Raw genomic sequence first — 19,706 nt, 5'->3', positions numbered from 1 at the left:
TCAAAGTTTTGGTCTTGTTTCAGTCTTGATCCACTTTCGTCTTGATCCCAGTTTAGGTGGTCTTGATTACAACACTGGCTATACTTGACTGATACTGACTACTGAGTTGAAACCTTGCTGTGTTTTCAGTTCAGATTAAAGTGAAAATGAATTTATTATAATTTGTTATGTAAATGACTTCATCAATAGTATAGACTACTTTTTTAACCACATCCCTCCATCGGCTTGAAAGACCCTCTAACTGAAGTCACAACAGCCAACAAGTCTCCTTGATTCACCGAAATATATAACAGATTGCGGAGGAAGTGTGATTTTCAAACAAGATGGCAGACACAGTTGGGTATTAGGCCACAATGTTTATTCAGTAGTGTTGTTTCAACTTATAGGTACAATACTGTCAGCTTTTGTAAGACTAAAAAAAAGTTACCATTACAGTCATCCATGCTCACAGAATGCCAGTCAAGTCGTTTACACCCCTCCTGTTTGTACACACCTGCCACATGCTCACCTTGAGCAAACATTTCCAAATGGTAGGCACTTTGAAGGTTTAAAACATTTGTGAATATACATTTATATATATTTATATATCTTTTCATATACTAATAAGCAGTTGGATTTAAAGGTCAGGTCTCTAATAGAGAGGGGGAAAAAAACTAAAAAGGGTGAAGAGAAAGAAATAGAGGAAACAACATGATGTGGCCATGGTGGAGGGGATGAGAGGATGCTGGGAGTAGAAATACTGTGAGTCTTTGGGTTTTTCAGTATCGTTCAGTACCTTAAGTCCTACGACGAGAACGGACAACAAGAGGCAGGGGGGGAGAGAGGATGGAAGTGGACGACTAAAGGAAAGGGAACACGAGGGATCAACAGCTCCATGTGGGTGGTGTTAGGAGTTTAGACGACGTTGACAGCATCTACTGTACCTACTTCACATTACTGCACAGCTGAAAAAAGGCAACCTCACAAACCTGCTGGACAAAACGTGTCTCTTCAGAGCAAGTTGATGTCATGTGTAAGAAAAGAACGGAGAATACAGTAACTTGTTGTCATGTGACGGTAACATGTTTTCACTTGATGCAGCTATGTGGCTGTTTCTGAACTGATTTCGGGATGCCTTGTGTAGGTTTTAAACCCGGTGAACAGTCTTATCTCTCCACAGAAGCTATTTCGAAATTGCTGACCACAAAAAAAAACAAAAAACTTGTCAACATGAGTGTCTTGACGTAACACTTGCCTTACACTTCATGTGCTGCCATATTTATCGATCCCTCTGAGAAACTGGGTTTCTAAAGGGTGGGTTTCTGGTGGTATCTGATGCAGAGGTATGTGCTCTGCATGTCCAGGCTCAGCCTTGGCATGGTCCAAGCAGTAGCTGGCCTTCAGTGAGCAGATCTTTGGGCCTAAAGCATTAACACTGAGACGCTGACAATAACACCAGGCTACCCGGGTGGCTCCATACAGCTGAAAGAGAGAGTGAGGGGGGGTGGGGTGGGGTTGACAACTCGACTGGCCGTGCTCCAATCTGATTAAAAAAGAAGAAGGTGGGAGTGAGGGAGGTTAGGGTAAACAGAGAGAGGGGGAGGAGATGTAAGGGTGCTCGCAGAGTTTGGGTGCCGTCAGTAAAGGACACATCGGGGAGGGGAGGGGAGGGAGGTGGCTACAGGCCAACAACACCACAAGCCACGGAGAAGAAGAAACTTCACCCCAAAACACTCCACATAGATGCAAAGCTGCATGACAGCAGTGGGAAGCAAAAGCAGTGATTGTGCAACGTGAACAAGAATGCATTTAAATAGAAATAGCGAGATTTGTGATTATTCCCGAGCCCTGACACACTTTGAATCTTTTAAAGACCGGTATGAAAATAAAACGCTGCCGAAAAGAAGGAAAGACAGAGAGAGGGAGAGAGAGAGAGGGAGAGAGAGACAGAGAGAGAGAGGCTAAACTGAGGAGAGAACAAACAAATAAAACAAGACATCATGAACACTCACGTTTGACTAAAAAAACTGATGTGAGAGCAAATAATAAACATTGTAACCTGAAGGGAACATTTACATTGACCGTTAACAGCGTTAATATGAAGACCAAAGAGCTTCATCAAAACTACAAAGGCATTTTTTTTTAACATAAATTAATGTCATACACCTTTAGAGATCAACATCAGACATGCTAGGACAAAAAAACAAACAAAAAAAAATGAAAGGATTGATACAGAATAATTATATTCAATTATTTCCACTTTAAATTTTTTTCTTTACAAATAACAGACTGCTACAGTTAAAAGTAGTCAGCGACTAAAAACAGCTCCTTTGACAGAAGACAGATGCGATTAGTTTCCTCGCCTTTACAGATGGTGTTTTTTTTGTATTTTTTCAGCCTTTTCAAATAATACACAAAATGTTTAAATACACTGAGATTTGCCATAAAATGAGAAATGCTTTCATTTTTTAAAAAAAGAAGAAAGAAAAGGTCTTAATTACAATACTCTATGCAAAAGCTTTCCTTTATGCTATTTTTCCTTAATCAACTCAAGCTTGTTTCTTGCTGTTTGAACAGGTTTGCTGTTGTCACGGACTGCGTCTCTGACAGTCACTCGCAATCTGTCGTTCTGATGATGGGTGGCTGGCTTTTATGCATAAAACTCCTTGGTTGGGGCCTTCTGATAGGCTGCTCCGGAGGGTTTCCTCTCTCCCAGGTCGTAGCTGCCCTCGTCCTTCTTCCTCATGCGGTAGACCAGGAGGAGGATGAGGAAGATGGCAAACAGAAAGCCGATCACGCCACCTGCGATAACAGCTGAGAGAGGCAGAGACAGAGAGGATGTTTGAATCAATGAGACCTTAACTGTGTCCTAAAGAAAGCACACTGGGATGAATTGTGTCTTCTATCTTGTGCAATCAGTTCATTTCAGCCACAGTATCAGCTACTGTTACAACAAATTCCAGTGCTAATGAAACTCTGCAGCAAAGTTCTTGTGGTGAACCCACGTGGAAAGCATCACAGCTCATGTTGAAACAAATGCAGTTACTTCATGTCAGTGGGAAAAGCCTCCATTTGTCTCAAGAGATACAAAAGTCAATCAATCCCTTCAGCTCATTTCACCTCCTCTAAACGTGTCCTGTTGGTGAGTTTAAAAGTTAGTGTTCCATTTAGAGGACATTAAGGCTCTGATCCCTGATTTGTTCGCAGAGCAGCACTGTCCCAAGCGGTGGCTCATTCGACATGGTCTGTATTCCAATCAGTGACTGCTGACTGGGGCTTAAGAGGAAGAAGCTGATGGTATTGGTTCCATTGCTTAACAGTCGGGTAAATAAACCCAATGGGGACAAACAAACAATAACCAGTCCAGCGTGGCTTGAACTAAATCCTATTTCTATTCGCAGAGCTGGCTGAAAAATCTCATCCAAAGACTTAAATATTGGCTACGCAAAACACCCAGACGAAGGTGCTCCAGTTTCTCTGGCTGGATGATTATTAAAAAAAAACTGAGTTTTAAGAATTATTTTGAGAACAAAAGATTAAGGTGACATTGTGATGTGTTATGTTCTTGTCTGACAAATGTTTCACCACTGAGACTCTATACTAAAAATACGAAATAACACAAAGTACTTTAAAGTACTTCTTATCGTCAGTTTGGTGCTAAATATTCATGAGGTAGACCTATCATGGGTACTCCAGCTGAAGTAATGTGCTTCACAAATTTAGAGAGATTCACAATAGACAGATAAAAAAAAAAATCATAGCAGCAGAGGCCAACATATCCTGACTTATGACTCCCTACTCAAAAAACACACTTCCCACAATGCATATCAACAGTGTCTTTTATTAGATCTTTCCACATCTTTTAAATCTGATATCTAGTTTGTAGGGTTTCTCTTACAAATCAGTCTCTCCATGTGAAGATAATAGATAACAGTAAGGGTTAGACTGTAGAACACAATGCAATAAATCCACACGGTGAGTAGTACTCACCATGACCAGTAAAATTAGAGGAGCAAACCTTATATAATTATAATATAATTTGGAAGCACTGGTTTCAAGCGACTTTGTACTCGACAGCGTTTCTTTAATGAGATTTGTCATTTTCTGTGTGAATTCACATCCTTCCTCACGAGTCAAATCACCATCTGTTAGCAAATTAACTTGAGTGATTTCACAGTGTACTGTTGAGATGGATCTTTCGCTTTAGTAAATCACAGCGTGTGTAGGAAGAGACTGGAGAGTCAGCACAACACACCTGGGGGACAGCGAAGGAGCAACAGAACGGAGTTTTGCCAGGCAAAGAACATGATAGAAAAATAGTTGTAGTTGTTCCTAAATTCTTCTACTCTTTATACATACAATAAAACCTGCGCTTCCTCCATCATAGCAAGAGCAGGCAAGCCAAAGCTAGAAGAGGCTTACCAGGTTGTGAGCCATGTTTTCTAGCAAGATACCATCTGTCCTCATCGCTCAGAGTTTATTTTTTACTTTTGGGATTAAAATGTGGATTCATCTTCACTCTGGTTTATCAACCTGTACACAGCAGTGAGCAGAGATGCCGTCTGTGGACACGCAGAGCTCTGTGACACTACATGTTTCTACAGAGACCGGACAAGAAAGGAAACCAAGAACCCAGCTATTGGTTCTACTTTACTATGACCCGGCATGTGTCCCTGATCCAATCCAAACTCTGTTCAGAAAACGGGCATTCTAAAAGCTGTTTATTTGTCATCTTGCAGACACATGAAGGGAAATCTGAATAAACACCTTTGACTTGGACTCTCCTGACTAATGCTCCTAACTCTCCACATGGACTCTCCCTCACAATTATGTCTGTATGAGGTTCTTTATAGCTTCCTAATCTGTTTAAGGTCTCTGCTGGTGCTACAATCTGCCCTCTGCTCCACTTCAGGTTTCCACATGTTGACTGGCCTGATGGCCCCATGGGTAAAGATCGCGGCGCACACCCCGCCTGCTGAGCTGCAAGAAGCAGTAACGCAATGCAGAGCCAATAAATGAAAATTAGATTATGGGCAATTATTTTTATAGAAGTCATATGGGAGATGAAGAATAATGGTTATGATCTGGAAGAAAGGTAAAGAGAACGAGGCGAAGAAGAAGTGAAGAAGAAGAAGAAGAAGAAGAAGAAGAAGAAGAAGAAGAAGAAGAAGAAGAAGAAGAAGAAGAAGAAGAAGAAGAAGAAGAAGAACATGACCTAGATAGATTTTATGAAGCTTATCCAAAGACTTTTTACTGCCAATACTCTTTTTTTCTATCACAACCCAAGAACATTACACAAATGGTGAAAGAAGACTAAAGACAATCAATAGAGAGATGTGAGCAGAGTTCTTGCCTAACTGAGGCTTTCCTGATTTGTCCTTGATGTTGATTCCCTGTGTTGTCACACCAGATGGATATCACAACAAAGTAAAAGTGAGGTGCCAATGAATGTTTGCCTCAGACACGCAGAGAGAGACAGCATCAGAGAGCGCAATGATTCTGAGTCAGATTATTTCATTTCTGCTCTCTTTCATGTATTCAAAGTGAGCAACAACAGCAATGCTGTGAACTCTACAAGGTCCCACAGAGGGACGCACAAGGACTTTATTAAAAGTCATTATTTGTGGATCAGGTGGAAGACATTAAGGAAAATATTTCAGAGATTTACGAGACTTTGTTGTTTGCAACAAATATGCCAACATGTCGTAATGCATACAAATTTAAGATGGCTAACTAAATAAACACAATAAACAATTTATTGTTGAGGCATCCAAATGAAAGGCTGTTTCCATTACAGGCTGCAAAATGAATCAGATCTGAGTTTTGTCTGTGGTGGGAAGGCTGCTGTACCATCCAACTAATGCACAAATATGAAGCATGTACCTCATTTAGAACACAGACTAGAGTCATATTAATAGAGCATGTTTCTGTATAATTTTCACTTTATTATGACACATACCTGCCAACACTTCTGTCCTCTGGAAGAGGTTTTCAGAGCGGACCTCAATGGGTTCCTGGGGTGAGCCGGGGGCACTAGTCGTACTAGTCATCTGGTTCCACTGCATGTCCTCTGTAACTGGCACTGGTGCCTGCATGAGAAGAGGGTAGACAGGAGAGGGAAAAGGAAAAAGGAAGGGAGGGATAAAATAATGAAGGTTCCTTTATTGGCATTGTACAATCTGTACAAAAACTTACTTGTAAAAATTACAATTTGTGGTTTTACAGGGAGTTATGCGCAGCACTATTTCTTGGCCAGGTGCAGTGATTTCCTACAGTGTGAAATATCAGGCACCCGGCAGAGACTTGAGGAAGTAACTGTGTGGCCAAGAAATAGTCCCACAACAAATAAGATATAAACAACCAAAATATAATCTGTTAAATAATGAGATTTAATGGTGCTGATGGGTGATGGGCCAGGCTAGCTGTTTCTCTGTTTCCAGTTAATATTTTAATCAGATTACTGGCAATTTTAGTAAATAAGTGTTTTTCTAAAAATGTTTAATTATTCTTTTCATAAAAACATGAGGATTTCTCTGCTCCATCTGGCAAGAAGGTCTAGTCAGACTAAGAGTCTGGGGACCAAAATGGAACCTGGCTAGTAAATGTGATAGAAGCAGGCCAGAGAAGAAAATGGAACCAATCCAGATTGCCCAAAAAGATTAGTGCGAGGCTCAAAGAACAGTAGGCAATGAAAACAGAGCCTTGTGACCCCAAGGTTTTTTTTGTGAGCCGAGTCCAGGAAAAGTAGCAAAGTATTTGGAATGGATCTGGGCCCATGTATCCAGTAACATCAGAGTAGGGTGCAAAAGACCAAAATGGAACTGACCCAGTGTATTTGGCTAAAGGAGTGGTGACAGAGGCAGAAGGGAAAAAATGGAACCGGGCCAGGTAGGCTTGGCTTAATGGGTCGAGACCTTGACGACTAACACCAAACAGATGTAGTATCGAGTACAGTAAGAGTGCAACACAGAAGTGAGATCCGGGATAGTTCCAGAATATGTGATTATGTCCAAGAGAGATGTAAATCCTCCATACTGACGAGAGAGAGAACTGACGTGAGCACTTGATCTTTATCCTGAAAGCAACTGGCAGCTGCAGATATTACAGAGGATTTGATGACACAGTGGATCAGCCACACAGAGGTACTGTGTCACTCTGTTCAATCAGGAGGGTTATGAATGAGCCGCCATCAGTTAAATAATGTCACAATAAAATATACCTTCTTATGATAAATATGAAACTACATTCAAGAGATGTTTAGCTTAGCTTAGCACACAGACTGTAAGCAGGGGGAAACAGCTAGCCTGCCTCAGTCCAAAGGTAAAGAATCAACCTACCAGCACATTCAAACCTCACTAATTAACACGCTCTATCTTTGCTGGGCACACCGACTTCCCAGAGTCTCTGCTGGACAGAGCCAGGCATGCCATTTCCCCTGTTTTCATCTTTTATGCTGCGCTAAGCTAACCATCTCCTTCATATGGAGCTTCATATTAAACAAAGAAACTTCTGAATAAGTATTCATCTCTTGTCTCTCTTAAAACAGCAAACCTGTCCCATCTATATCGCCGTACAGAAATTCTTGATACTTGTACCAATAAATCGGCCATCTTCACCACCACACCACAGAGTACAGACAGGTTTATTTATCAACTAAAAAATGTCCTGCCCAGGGCATAACAACATTAAGGGAACTTTCTCCACAATGTTTATTCTAGTGGTTTATCCATTATCTGTAACCGCTTCTCCTCATCAGGGTCACGGTGGGTCTGGAGCCTGTCCCAGCTGACTTTGAGTTCGAGAGCTTGCTCCAAAGAAAAATACCTCAAAAATGCAGTATTAGTCGGGCTCCACCTCTTACCTCTGTTCTGAGTGGTTTCCTGGGTGTGCTGTCTCGGGCCCTTTCCCTGACTGTGGCTGTTTCCACCCTGGGGGTGAAATCTTTGGTGGAGTCCTGGGTGGGTTCTGCGGCATTGGGCTCCATATAAACCATACTGACAGTCACTGTTTCCTTCACCGTAATTTCGCCTTCACCTGCGAGAAAGAGAGCGTCAGATAAATAATGTGTCTTTATTAAAGGGCGTGGTGTAGAATGGTATTACAGTAATTACAGTAAAACATCTGTTGTGTATATGTGTAACTATGTACAATGTGTATGTGCATGTTACCAATATTTAATGGCCACAGTCATACAGTTTGTCTTACTTAACTCCACACCGTGAATTTAATTGTAATGTATTATTTACAGGTTGAATCTCCTACAGAATACAGAGTGGCAGAGCAGAGTAATAGGGTGAATATACAATATTGGACGGGCTATTGATCACAGTCCTGTCTCTTTTCACCTAGCGTGACCTTCTCTCACTGCAGTTATATGACTCTCTGAAAAATAAGAGTTACGTTTGACAAAAGGAATGAGTGCTGAAAAGGTGCTTAAAGCAAGTGGAGTGGAGGAGCTAATAAAAAAAAGATGTAAAATTTGCACACTTGCCCACAGCGGTCTGGGTGACAAGGCAATCTCAACTCAAATCGAGTGAGAGGAAGAGAAAGGCAGTGAAAGAAAGACAAAGAGAGGAGGAGAAAGACAGGAGAGCGATAAAGAGAGAGGGAGGAGGGAGTGATGGCACAGCTTTTGTCTGAAAGATGGAAAAACTTAAGTGTTCAGAAAACTCACCTGCAGCAGTCTTAAATAAATGTCATCACTCCTCTGGGTAATTGCTTACTGAGCATGCTAGTGTGTGTGTGTGTGTGTGTGTGTGTGTGTGTGTGTGTGTGTGTGTGTGTGTGTGTGTGTGTGTGTGTGTTACCGGAGCCAGACGCTGAGTTAAAGTCATCATCATCTTCAGGGTAGTAACCTCCTGAGCCTGTGTCATCCAGGTACAAGTCATCAGCCTGAGAGGAAGTCTTGGAGGCTTCTGCTATCTGCAAAACAACAAGATAACAAGGTGACAAGGATTAATGACGGCTTTATCACACATCTCTATTTATAGAAATCCATGTGAATTTTTTTTTTTCTAAACCAGATCACATCCACAAAGTGAAAACCTTTGACTGTTTTCACACGTTCAAGGTTTCCACAAAGCCTACATTCACATTTTTACCACAGACAGCTAAAGATGAATATGAAAGTTTTTATTCCAGCATTTTAATCATTAATCACAACTTTTTTTTTTTTTTTTGCTTTGGGACCAACACTTCTATGTCTATGATTATTTCTCTTGTTGGCAAACATTAAGTCCTCCTGGGTAGCAGTTCTAAGCTTTTATCACTGCTGCTGTCTTCTGTTTTCTGCTGTCATTTAATAGTTTCTGACTCTGTAAAACTACTGTATCTCTGAACTCTCTATTCAACCAAAGCACACAGATTTATGTTATTCTATGTGATTTCCTTTTGATAACTAATGTTACAATTGTATGTCTGTATATGTATCACCAAAGTTAGAATTCAAAAACTCAGGGGATCACTGGGAGTCATTGGGATACATCGTGTAGGGAAGATGAAGTGAATCCATTGTTAGTTGAGACATTTCAAGCTTCATCACCATCTGCACAATAGCTGCTGAGATATTACGCTAAAGACAATGTCATCCTTATGGTGGCGCTAGAAGAAAAGTCACAAGATCACCAAAGGATTTATCCTCTGAGGACCACGAATGACTGCCTAAAAATTCATGGCAATGAATCCAATAACTGATCTGGACCAAAGCTGTGGATGGAGCGACAGATCAACACAGATAAACACACGGCTAAAAACAAGCCCTCATTTTAGGACTTAAATGGAGCTCAGCCGCACAGGTGACTGTCCAATCAGAACACGTTGCCCCTCCCACAGCATCATCGTCGAGACAGCAAGCCTGAGCAGAAGGAATGTTTGTGTTCCGGCTTAATGGAGTGATTGGCTGAAAAAAACAGTTGCAGGTGCAGTGATTTTAATGAGAAGTATGCTGAGAAAATGGAGTTGTTGCTCTAAGTTGGTTGCAGATGTAGATGAATGTTACAGCTGATGTAAGTGTATGTGTGTGTATGTACGGTACACGTAACTATTTATGTGTTTTGTCGATTGTGTGTGACTGGAATAGCTATAAACGCATCCATGGTAACACCCATTCAGCTCTATTCACCAATCTGTGGTCAGCTTCTATACTGATAGTCCTGCTTTAGAAAAAACAGAGTACAAAAGAGAGAGGCCACAATATATCATCCCTGTGTGTTTGTGACTATTGGAGCCATTAAACTGGTTGCTACAGTCCCAGGTCTGCTCTGAGGATGTTGTACTGATAAACCCGGGGCTGAATGAAGTCAGATTGGAGGAAATAATCAATTAGCTTGGCAGGAAATAAGTGCCTTTTGTTAACTGCAAAGAATAGGCATGCTGTGAGAAAGCCAGGAAAATAGGCGAGAGAGGAGAGAAATGATTTGTACTCCTCATTAACGCCTTTTTTAGACATTCTTTGTTTGGGTTTGCAGGGCTACAACTACAATGGTTTTCATGATTAAACAGTCAATGTTTTCTATTTTTTTATTATATAAGTTTGTGTTTTTTATCGTGTTTTATGTATCTAATCTTCAAGTGTGTGTCTTCTGCGCTTCCACTGGCTGCAATTTGCCCAATAAAGTCAAGGTTGAAGTAAAAACGAACCTAATAAAATAATTTTGTCTGACTATCAATCAAAAAAACAAACAAATTCAATTTACAGACATGAAAGCAGCTTGATAAATGAATTCAGTGATGAACTAATTATCCGAGTCATTGCAGATTCATTTTCCGTTTAATTAATAGATGAACCAACAAAGAAGACGGTTTCATTTTCAGTTTCTCCCAGCGTTCTGACGTGTGTTCAGTCGTGCTTTTAAGTCATTGTATATGCATGTGTGTGTTTGTGTGGAGTCATGAAAGAGAGGCTAGGCACTCTCCATAACAAAGCAGGGAATACACACACAGCTTACAACAGCGTGAAAGAGAGAGAGAAAAAAAAAAAGACAGGGGCGAGATGAAACTGAACAATACGTATCTCCATCTCTCGTCTCTCAACCGCCGCTGACTTATGGAAGAAAAGGCCTTTCACCGCAGAGCCGCCTGATCAAAGGGAGAATTTGTTCAAAGCAACTTTATCTTAACCTTTCTTGCCTTCTTCTCCTCCAAACACAACCCCCCTCCAGTGCAACAGTCTGCAAAACCAATTCATGGGAGCATGTGGTTCACAGGTCTTTAATTCATTGGCAATATGAGCACAATGAACCAAAAGGAGAGAGGCCACAGATCAAATGGTGACAAAGGGCACTAATGAGATAGAGGCCACACACGTACGCATGCATGAGTAAACATGTTTTACAAATGTATGCAAGCATTGATTCACTGATTACACACACACACACACACACACACACACACACACACACACACACACACACACACACACTAGAGTGAGAAATTGAGTGTACATAACGTGACATCCCACAGACATGTATGGAAATGTGTGAAGGAATGCATAAAGAGCTTAGATATTAACAATGAAGTTTCCCCTCAGAACTATTAAACATTGATCTCTTCATTTAACACTTTGACCTGACGTGTTAAATGAATAAACAGACCAATAATGATGCTAATTATGCTTTTAGTTTTTTTTTCTTTAACCGAGAAGTTCTTCAGATGCAATATAACAGCTGCAGCATAATCAAGTGATTATCTTCTCAATCAATGGTTGCAAGTAGTGAACAATTTATATTAGAAGCTCCTAAAATCCATTTTAATCCCTAAAATATATGCTTTTGTTCCACCTACAGTTCAAAATCTAAAGATATTTACTTCACAATCACCAAACTAAGAAAAACAGAAAATATTCACATCATAGTGACTTCTGATTCAAAGTCAGTTTGAAACATTTCAAATACAAAATCCATTCAGGTGAATTTATGACACTTAAAGTGAGTTTACGAGGTTTGCAATCAATCTGGTTGATTGACAGAGCACAACTCTGCAGCATCAAACAAAACAGATTGTTGGGCAGCCCGACAGACCGAAGATCAGTGAGAAGTGTTACACATAGAAACAGGGGTACCCCAGGGCTCAGTGCTGGGCCCCCTTTGATATTTACACCACCTCCTTGGGTCCAATTATCTGCTCACATGGCTTTTCCTACCACTGCTATGCAGATGACACTCATCTGTATCTATGATTTCCTCCTGACGACCCCTCGGTCTCTGCATGGGTCTCTGATTGCCTCTCAGATATCTCCACATGGATGAAGTTCCTACCAGATCAGGGGCATCCCTCTCTACCTTTAAAAACCTCATGAAGACCAGCTCTTCAGAAAGGACCTCCTCTCCAACACTAACAACAACTGGACATGATAGATCTACCCCTTTAAGAATTGTCCCAGCACTTACTGCTGCACTAACACTTTCTTATCGCACTGTACCGTGATTGTCCCTCTCTACCTTCAAAAACCTCCTGAAGACCTCCAGCTCTCCAGAGAGGACCTCCTCTCCAATACTACCAACAACTGGACATGATAGATCTACCCCTTTAAGAATTGTCCCAGCACTTACTGCTGCACTAACACTTTCTTATCACACTGTACCGTGATTGTTCCTTTCTCTGTAAGTCGTTCTGGATAAAAGAGTCAGCTAAATGACTAAATGTAAATGTAAAAATATGGAATAATATTTAAGAAATAGTTAGACATTTTTAGAAATATGTTTATTAAATATGAAGGTACAGCTACATGTAGCAGCTGGTTAGTTTAACTTAGCATAAAGACACAAACCACCTCCCAGCAGGTCTAAACCAGAATTAACATGTAATTCATATGTGTGTAAAAATGTGTCGGGCTAGCCGTTTCCATATGTTTTCAGTCTTTGTGCTAAGCTATGCTAAGCTAATTGGCTCCTTCTATTCCCGTCAAGACATGAGAGTGACATGGATGTTCTCGTCTACCTCTTGGCAAGTATTGACAACTGAGCCAAATCCAGGGACGTGATGTGTCCTTCAGATGAGCTCTGGTATACATGAGTGCACAGAGCTGTTTATTTCAGACTCCTCTGTAATCTTCATGTTTGAGCAATTTGAACAAAGTGTTCATGGATTAGAGGTCCAGCTGAACACGCGACACCCCAACACCCAATCAGGACGGATCTGAGAGGAGAACATGGTGTGTTTGAAGTTGATAAACTTCACTGACTCACAGCGAACACGTGTACACAATATAAACCTGATAAAGCTGACTTTCTCTATCACTAACACACATGCTGGTCCACGGCGGCTCTGATAAACTTTGCTCTCTTTATCACTCCACTGACATTTACAGGTAGTTTCTGCTTTCTGCTCTTATCACAGAGCCAGAGCTGAACCAGACATCAATCCACCAACAAGCAAGGCAGACTGGATGCTGAAAACCAGTTAGATGCACCAGATTCAGCCTCGCGGATGTCCCACTGTTTATAAGACTGCTTCGCTGTGGCAGTGGAGATTATTTGAAAAAAAAGTCCTGTAGAATTATTTGTGGAACAGAGTCAAAATGGGAAATGGATCAAGCTGGAAATATCTAATTGATCAACTTATCATTTTATTTTGGCGATGAATGGTCGGTCTCCCATGATGGAGAACTATTTCTGAATCACATCTATTATACAGTACAGGTTTACTGACTCATCACTGCTTAGAGATCAAAATGATCTTACACTGTCTATTCTCAAAATTTTAAGACCTGCAGTGATTTCATATTGAATCTTAAGAAGTAAGCCAGCAGTTACTCTAATGTAATCATGAGTTGCTGTATTGATAGTAAGCCTAACCATTGTTGGGAAGCGGAGTCTGTATGGAAAGTATGTCATAATCATATCATTAAATGCTCTACTTTATGATCCATCTGTCACTTTATTAGTGAAACAGAATCAATCAATAATCCACGCTATCTGTTAATAACTTATTATATTTAGCGCCTGTTTAATTTTCACTGGTGTCTGCCTCTGTGCTAAATCATTTATTAATACCAACACTCATAAGACTTCACTATCATGACTGTTCTCAGACGCTCTTCACAAATGAGGCTCAACCTTCCACGATAGTCCTGCTTCATCAAGTGTCATTCTCCGAGCTCAGCCCGCACACCTCGCAGTGGGCTATAAGAAGACGCCTCAGAGAGAGGAGGGAGGAGACCAACATGCCCTGAGTCACAGTCTGTGTAGTACAGTGTGCACAAAGAGTCATGTCATCTCTGTGTGCAGCAACACAGACAGAAAATAAGTAAGAAACAAGTCCATACACACAGAGCACACCCCTTAAAAACTTTTTTATAGTAGACCTATCATTTGTCTGGGTTCCCTTTTATTATTTTTTTATTGCACACTCTGTCGTTTTGTCAGCTCTTATGTTTTGGATTGTTTTTGTTGTGTTCATCTTGTTCTGTGAAGTTTAACCAGCTCAACGTTTGCCACAACACAATGCAGCGTCATCCATCACGATCAAGACCAGACAAGATCGCTCTGTCATGAGAACGCCACATTTCTACTGTTTACCCAACAATCATTACAACACAACATAAAATGATTGTCTTTTATAACTTTCCAGAGTTTTAAAGTCCTATTTAATAACTGTACAGTGGTTAAGTGTCTGGATGATCTACTAATCAACTGGGCTCAGCTTCAGTGTCCACTGAAACAGTCACATCAGTCATCTTTTCAAACTTAAAGTGAGACGTCATAACATTTGAGAGAAACAGCTCACTCTTTCTTCCAGATAAAGTCATTTACAAGAAGTGAATCAAACCTGTCTTCAGTTCAATACTCTTTGTTGGTTTTGCTGCTACAGCCTTACTTTGTCTGCTAAGTCATTTCTGCACTATGTCTGAAGATGCTCTTAGTTCAGTCTGCGGGGTGTGGCAGTGAGCCTGTGGTATGTTTGTACTGTTGCATGTGTTGTTGCTAGGCTACGTCACATACAGCTGTTGTCTCATAGGCTGCTCTTTGAATTGTCAGTGGTACCTCAAAGTTGAAATGAACTGAATTTTAGCTGCAGTTCTCAGTGACACTTTAAGAGGTGTAGTACACCAGGGGCAGTGCTTCACCTAGTTAGATGCTGCCAGCACAGTGATTTTACTACTGATCACATGTGGAGGCCTTTGTCATTTACTAATATATGTTTATTCCTTGTAGTCACAGAGGCATTGAATATAAGAAATCTGACCCTTTACATAATCAAAAAAATATTCATGAGAGCAAACTTTAGAGCACTCAGCTCTTAGACTTTACATTTTTCCTCTGGTCACCATGTGCCTTGGCATGGCCTTGTTAGAGCTATCTGACTCTTTTCACCATCGGGGTGAATAACAGGTAAAACCTTCCCATGCTCAGTCACATTCAAGGGCACATATGGATATTTGCACAAACACACAAAGGCAGCCTAATTTGGCCATCTTAACAAGCAGATCCTACATGGTCTGACCAAGCTGAGAGGCAGCTAGAGAGAGAGAGATAGAGGGAGCAACACGGAGGGAGCGAGTGAAAGCGAAAGAAGGAGGGCGAGATGCCATAATGAGCTAGTAGCCTATACTTTCCTTTTATTATCTTTGAGAAGAGCTGCCGTCGCTGGCATCTCTGCCTGCTAATGAACTAATAAGCCAGCGGGAGGGCAGCTTCCACACTCTGTCTGTTTGTGTTTCCCTGTCAGTCCGTCTGTTTGACCTGTGGACCCAGAGACTGGACAAAACATACATGACAGAAAAGGAGGGATTGAGGAGAGCAGAGTGTGAGAGCTGTAGGTAGACAAAAAGAGGGAGAGGAGGGAAAGAGGGGCAGACAATCCTGTAGCCTGGAGGATGCTCTGCTAAAAACCTGTCAGGATCACCATGTCCGTGCCTAGCAACGCTTGAAAGGCACCGGGTGTGTATGTGCTTACAGTGTGTGTGTGTGCATGTGTGTCCGTGTAATATTTGCATCTCTCCCTTCTTTCTATAAGAGATGTATGCGGGGTGAAGATATATTGGAGGAAAATGGAGTCATCTGAACGAACCCAGCAGGCTCCTGACTTCCTACTGTTGACACACTGCTCTCACTTCTAACACAACAAATATTAGCTCAGCTCAAGTCAGACCAGGGGAAATGTTCCTCAGAGGAATGCAGACACACACACACACACACACACACACACACACACACACACACGAACATCTGTGTGTCCATGAAAAGAACCCATGGGACACACACGTGTGCCAACACACAAACCCTTATCCAGCTCTCACATCTCGGAGGCGTGAGACGAATACGCAGACGTGCATCATAACGCAGACGCAGGAGTGAGAGACGGGGAAAACAAAGTGCACGGGAGGCCAGCAGACAGACGGACAGTGCCCGTGATCCTCCTTCACTCGTCTGCTGCTGTCTCTGCTTATTAACTACTTCCTTGAATCTACCTCAGAGTTATAAGGAGCTTAGACAACACTACAAAGCAACACATCCTCTGAATGGCTTACTGTAGAGACTACAAGGCATCAATAACAATATCTCTGCATCTACAGTAAATGCACTGACACCAGAAACTGACCTGGCCAGGTGGTATTAATATAACAGACAAATTTTCATTTTCAAACATCCTCTGGGTCCATTTAAAATAAATACTTTGACATGTTAGGTTATACACCTGTTTGGTTTATTGTCAAGAGTTAAACGAGAATGTCGATACCACACCACCTCAAAATTTGTCCATGAAGCTACAGCATCTGAAAACTGGTGGAGACAGCTGGCCTGGCTCTGTCTAAATGTAGCAGCACTATATTATATGTCCCCTTTTTCAGCATTAATAAGCAGCACAGAAACAATTAATAAATACTAACAGTTGACAAACACATTAATACACACAGCTAGCCTACATTACAGTGTTATAAACCTATTATTAATGTTCACAGGAGGTTATGTGCCAGACTTTTCTATCACTCTCAACTGAATCATCGTATCTAATATTCATAATCAACACAAACTTTAAGACCATGTTCACTGCAGTCCTGACACACTGCAGGCTCTTCATATGCATACTGTGATCGCCTTAGTCTGTGCACTGCATTGTCTGCTTTGTTCAGTCGTGTGAAAGAAATCAGTTCTCATTATCACAAGCAGACAAACAAATATCTGCATCTAAAGAGAACTCAATAATCTGTGAGAGGGAGGGGAGGGGATGAGAGAGGCAGAGAAAGAGCCTGTTAATCCCTAATTAACAAAGTAAAGGTGGCAGATTGGCCTGCTGGCTTTCACTTTATCTGTTCTACTTGGCCTGCCACAGATCCATACACAAGGTCAATACAGCAACACAGTCTGGTAGGTAGCAACTGTGCTCTGCAATGTTTCGCTCTGCTGTCAACAAACCAAACTCTTTTCCACAAGCCCACTCCCTTCTTCCTCCCGCTGCCTCCTCCACAGCCTGGACTTCATCACTGCAGGACAGAAGGGGGTCCTCCTACCCCAAACTGGGTAGAGTGGACCGAGCTGATTCTAAATGTATTTTTCCACAGTGATCCCATATATGTTTAACAGATCATATAGGCTGATATTTTGCCACCATCTTTGATTATTCCAACTTAGTTTACATTTTTAATTAAAATGCCATTTTATCCTTCTCTTTCACACACACACACACACACACACACACACACACACACACACACACACACACACACACACACACACACACACACACACACACACCCTTCAAAATAAGAGCCCATTAAAAAGGCAATGATGACACAGCTTGTTGTATTAATACTGGATTTGGTGAGCAGTGTCAATAATAACACTGGGGAACTGTTAAGTTAGGTTTGACAGATGTTTTTAACTCATTTTTGGGTGCGGAATCCAAAACTGATCTCAGTTTTTCTCTATTACGTCAAGTTTTTTAACTATAGGATCCCCGGTTTCTTAAAAAATATGAAAAATACTGTGGTTAACAGATATGTGCTTGTTTTCACTAAAGAAAAGTTAAAGTCTGTGCTATGATCTTTTTGCTCTCATAAAACCATGGGGATACCAAATGCCAACTTTTCACGTGATCCGTAAACTCTGGACACACTGCTTGCACACTTTGTAAGGAGCCCATGGCTTGTCTTGATAACCAAGTTTTACTTAATAAAATATGCAAAATATGCTTGTTTGACAAATGCACTGATGTTTGCTTTCCTCTGACTTGGAATGGTGAAACTAGCACAAATATAGCAAAAGGAGTCAGGGTTGTTTAGGCATTTACGCTGAGAAGTAGCAGGAGCAGACATGATGTGGAACAAAGGAAATATATACCTATGGAAATCAAACACTAAGATGGAATAGTTACAAGCTTGAAAACTACAAAAACAGCATCAAACCAAATAGAACTTACAAGGTATGCCCATGGTTACAAGGTTAAGAGGAAAGCCAGCACAAATCCTCTTCATTCTACTATGCTAGCTTTCTGTTTGCAGATATTGATAGTACTGACCTATTGGGAGCTGCACACACCTCTCACCGCACTGACTCAATCCAAGTCCAATCGTAATCAGCTTACAAGTGTTACTACAGCTAATCAGTGGAACTTTGCTTATCTGGAGGGTAAACTGAGGAGAAAAAACTTGACGTGCTAGAAAAGAACTGACTTAAATTTTAGAATCAGCATGCCACTTTTAGTTTTAATCAGCATAAAAATCTAATTCAGCAGAATTTTTTTTTTCATATTGTTCCCCAGTGTAATGTATGGGGGAGACGGGGCCAGAGTCAGGCACACTCAAAATTTCTTTTTAAATTTTTCTAGTTAAGCATATAATTTAGCAGCTTGCAGAGCAGAATTTTAAGCTTTCTGATTGGATGTTTCTTGTTGAACTGCACCATGGGAAGTGTATTTCTGATTGTCCATTTTGTATGTACACAGGATAGTATCGTTTGTTGTCAGTGAGACAGTTATGCAGCAGTTCAGCTTTTATTATGGTGATTTAAATGGGAGAGTTTCATTTGTACTTTAAAGATTATGAAGAAAACATATCGTGTTTAATAAAAAACAATACAAGACTGGACCTAAATGTGAAGAAAGAAGTCAACTACAACTTCCTTCCTTATCTAGTCCCACAAAATAATTAAATCTTTTTATAAAACTACAGTTTAACTGTTAATTTGAGACGTTTGATGCTAACCAAGCTAGCTCTTATACTTGCAGTTTGTGGCTAATGTGTTGCAAATACTGTTAGGCTAACTGTACTACTATGTATTTTCCAAATCCTTCCAGCAGAACCTTCATGGAGCTGCCTGTAACCTTTATTATAATGGAAGAGTGTGTAGCTCGCTGCTTAGCTAGCACCTATACTTGTATGGAGGGCAGAAGAAAAAGCATCAATTTAGGTGTAAAAACTCTGCGTGCCTAACACTAAGTAAAGCTGAAACTAAAGAGTACGCTCTGTAGACACATGATAACACATTCAGCTGTTAAAGTGAATTACATTTCTGAACCTTAATGTAAAATAAATAGAAGAACAAAGTGTTCTGACGGAGGCTGCGGCTGTGATTTTGCACCTCTGGCTGGTTTCTTAACCATCATGATACCCCGTCTGAGGCTCATTACGCTGACATTTAGAGGGATCTAGCACATTTTCTCAGGAAGGATTCGAAATAACCATCCTGCAGTTTTTTGGGTTTTTTTCCATTTTGTGAAAATCTTCAAATGAGATTTAAAAATAGTCAAAACAGAACTTCCTAGAACCTTCTCACTTTGTAACTTTGCTG

The 19,706-nt window shown here is 40.8% G+C and overlaps 1 protein-coding gene across 1 annotated transcript in view; it reads right to left on the bottom strand.

The window, feature by feature from the left end:
• Positions 1–341: 341 nt before the first annotated feature.
• The window catches only part of sdc2 (syndecan 2), a 44,654-nt gene continuing 25,289 nt past the window's right edge, over positions 342–19,706 (bottom strand). Inside the window, exons 2-5 of the mRNA XM_019269654.2 lie at positions 8,787–8,901; positions 7,841–8,013; positions 5,939–6,068; positions 342–2,793 (exon numbers count right to left, since the gene is read on the bottom strand). Coding sequence (XP_019125199.1) covers positions 2,630–2,793; positions 5,939–6,068; positions 7,841–8,013; positions 8,787–8,901 — 582 coding nt within the window. The 3' untranslated portion in view covers positions 342–2,629. The remainder of the gene's footprint in view (positions 2,794–5,938; positions 6,069–7,840; positions 8,014–8,786; positions 8,902–19,706) is intronic.

The sequence above is a fragment of the Larimichthys crocea genome, chromosome XIII (genome assembly GCF_000972845.2).
Source record: "Larimichthys crocea isolate SSNF chromosome XIII, L_crocea_2.0, whole genome shotgun sequence".
Taxonomy (NCBI): domain Eukaryota; kingdom Metazoa; phylum Chordata; class Actinopteri; family Sciaenidae; genus Larimichthys; species Larimichthys crocea.
Note: the sequence above shows the minus strand (reverse complement) of the source record. Positions and strands in the feature narration are given on the sequence as shown.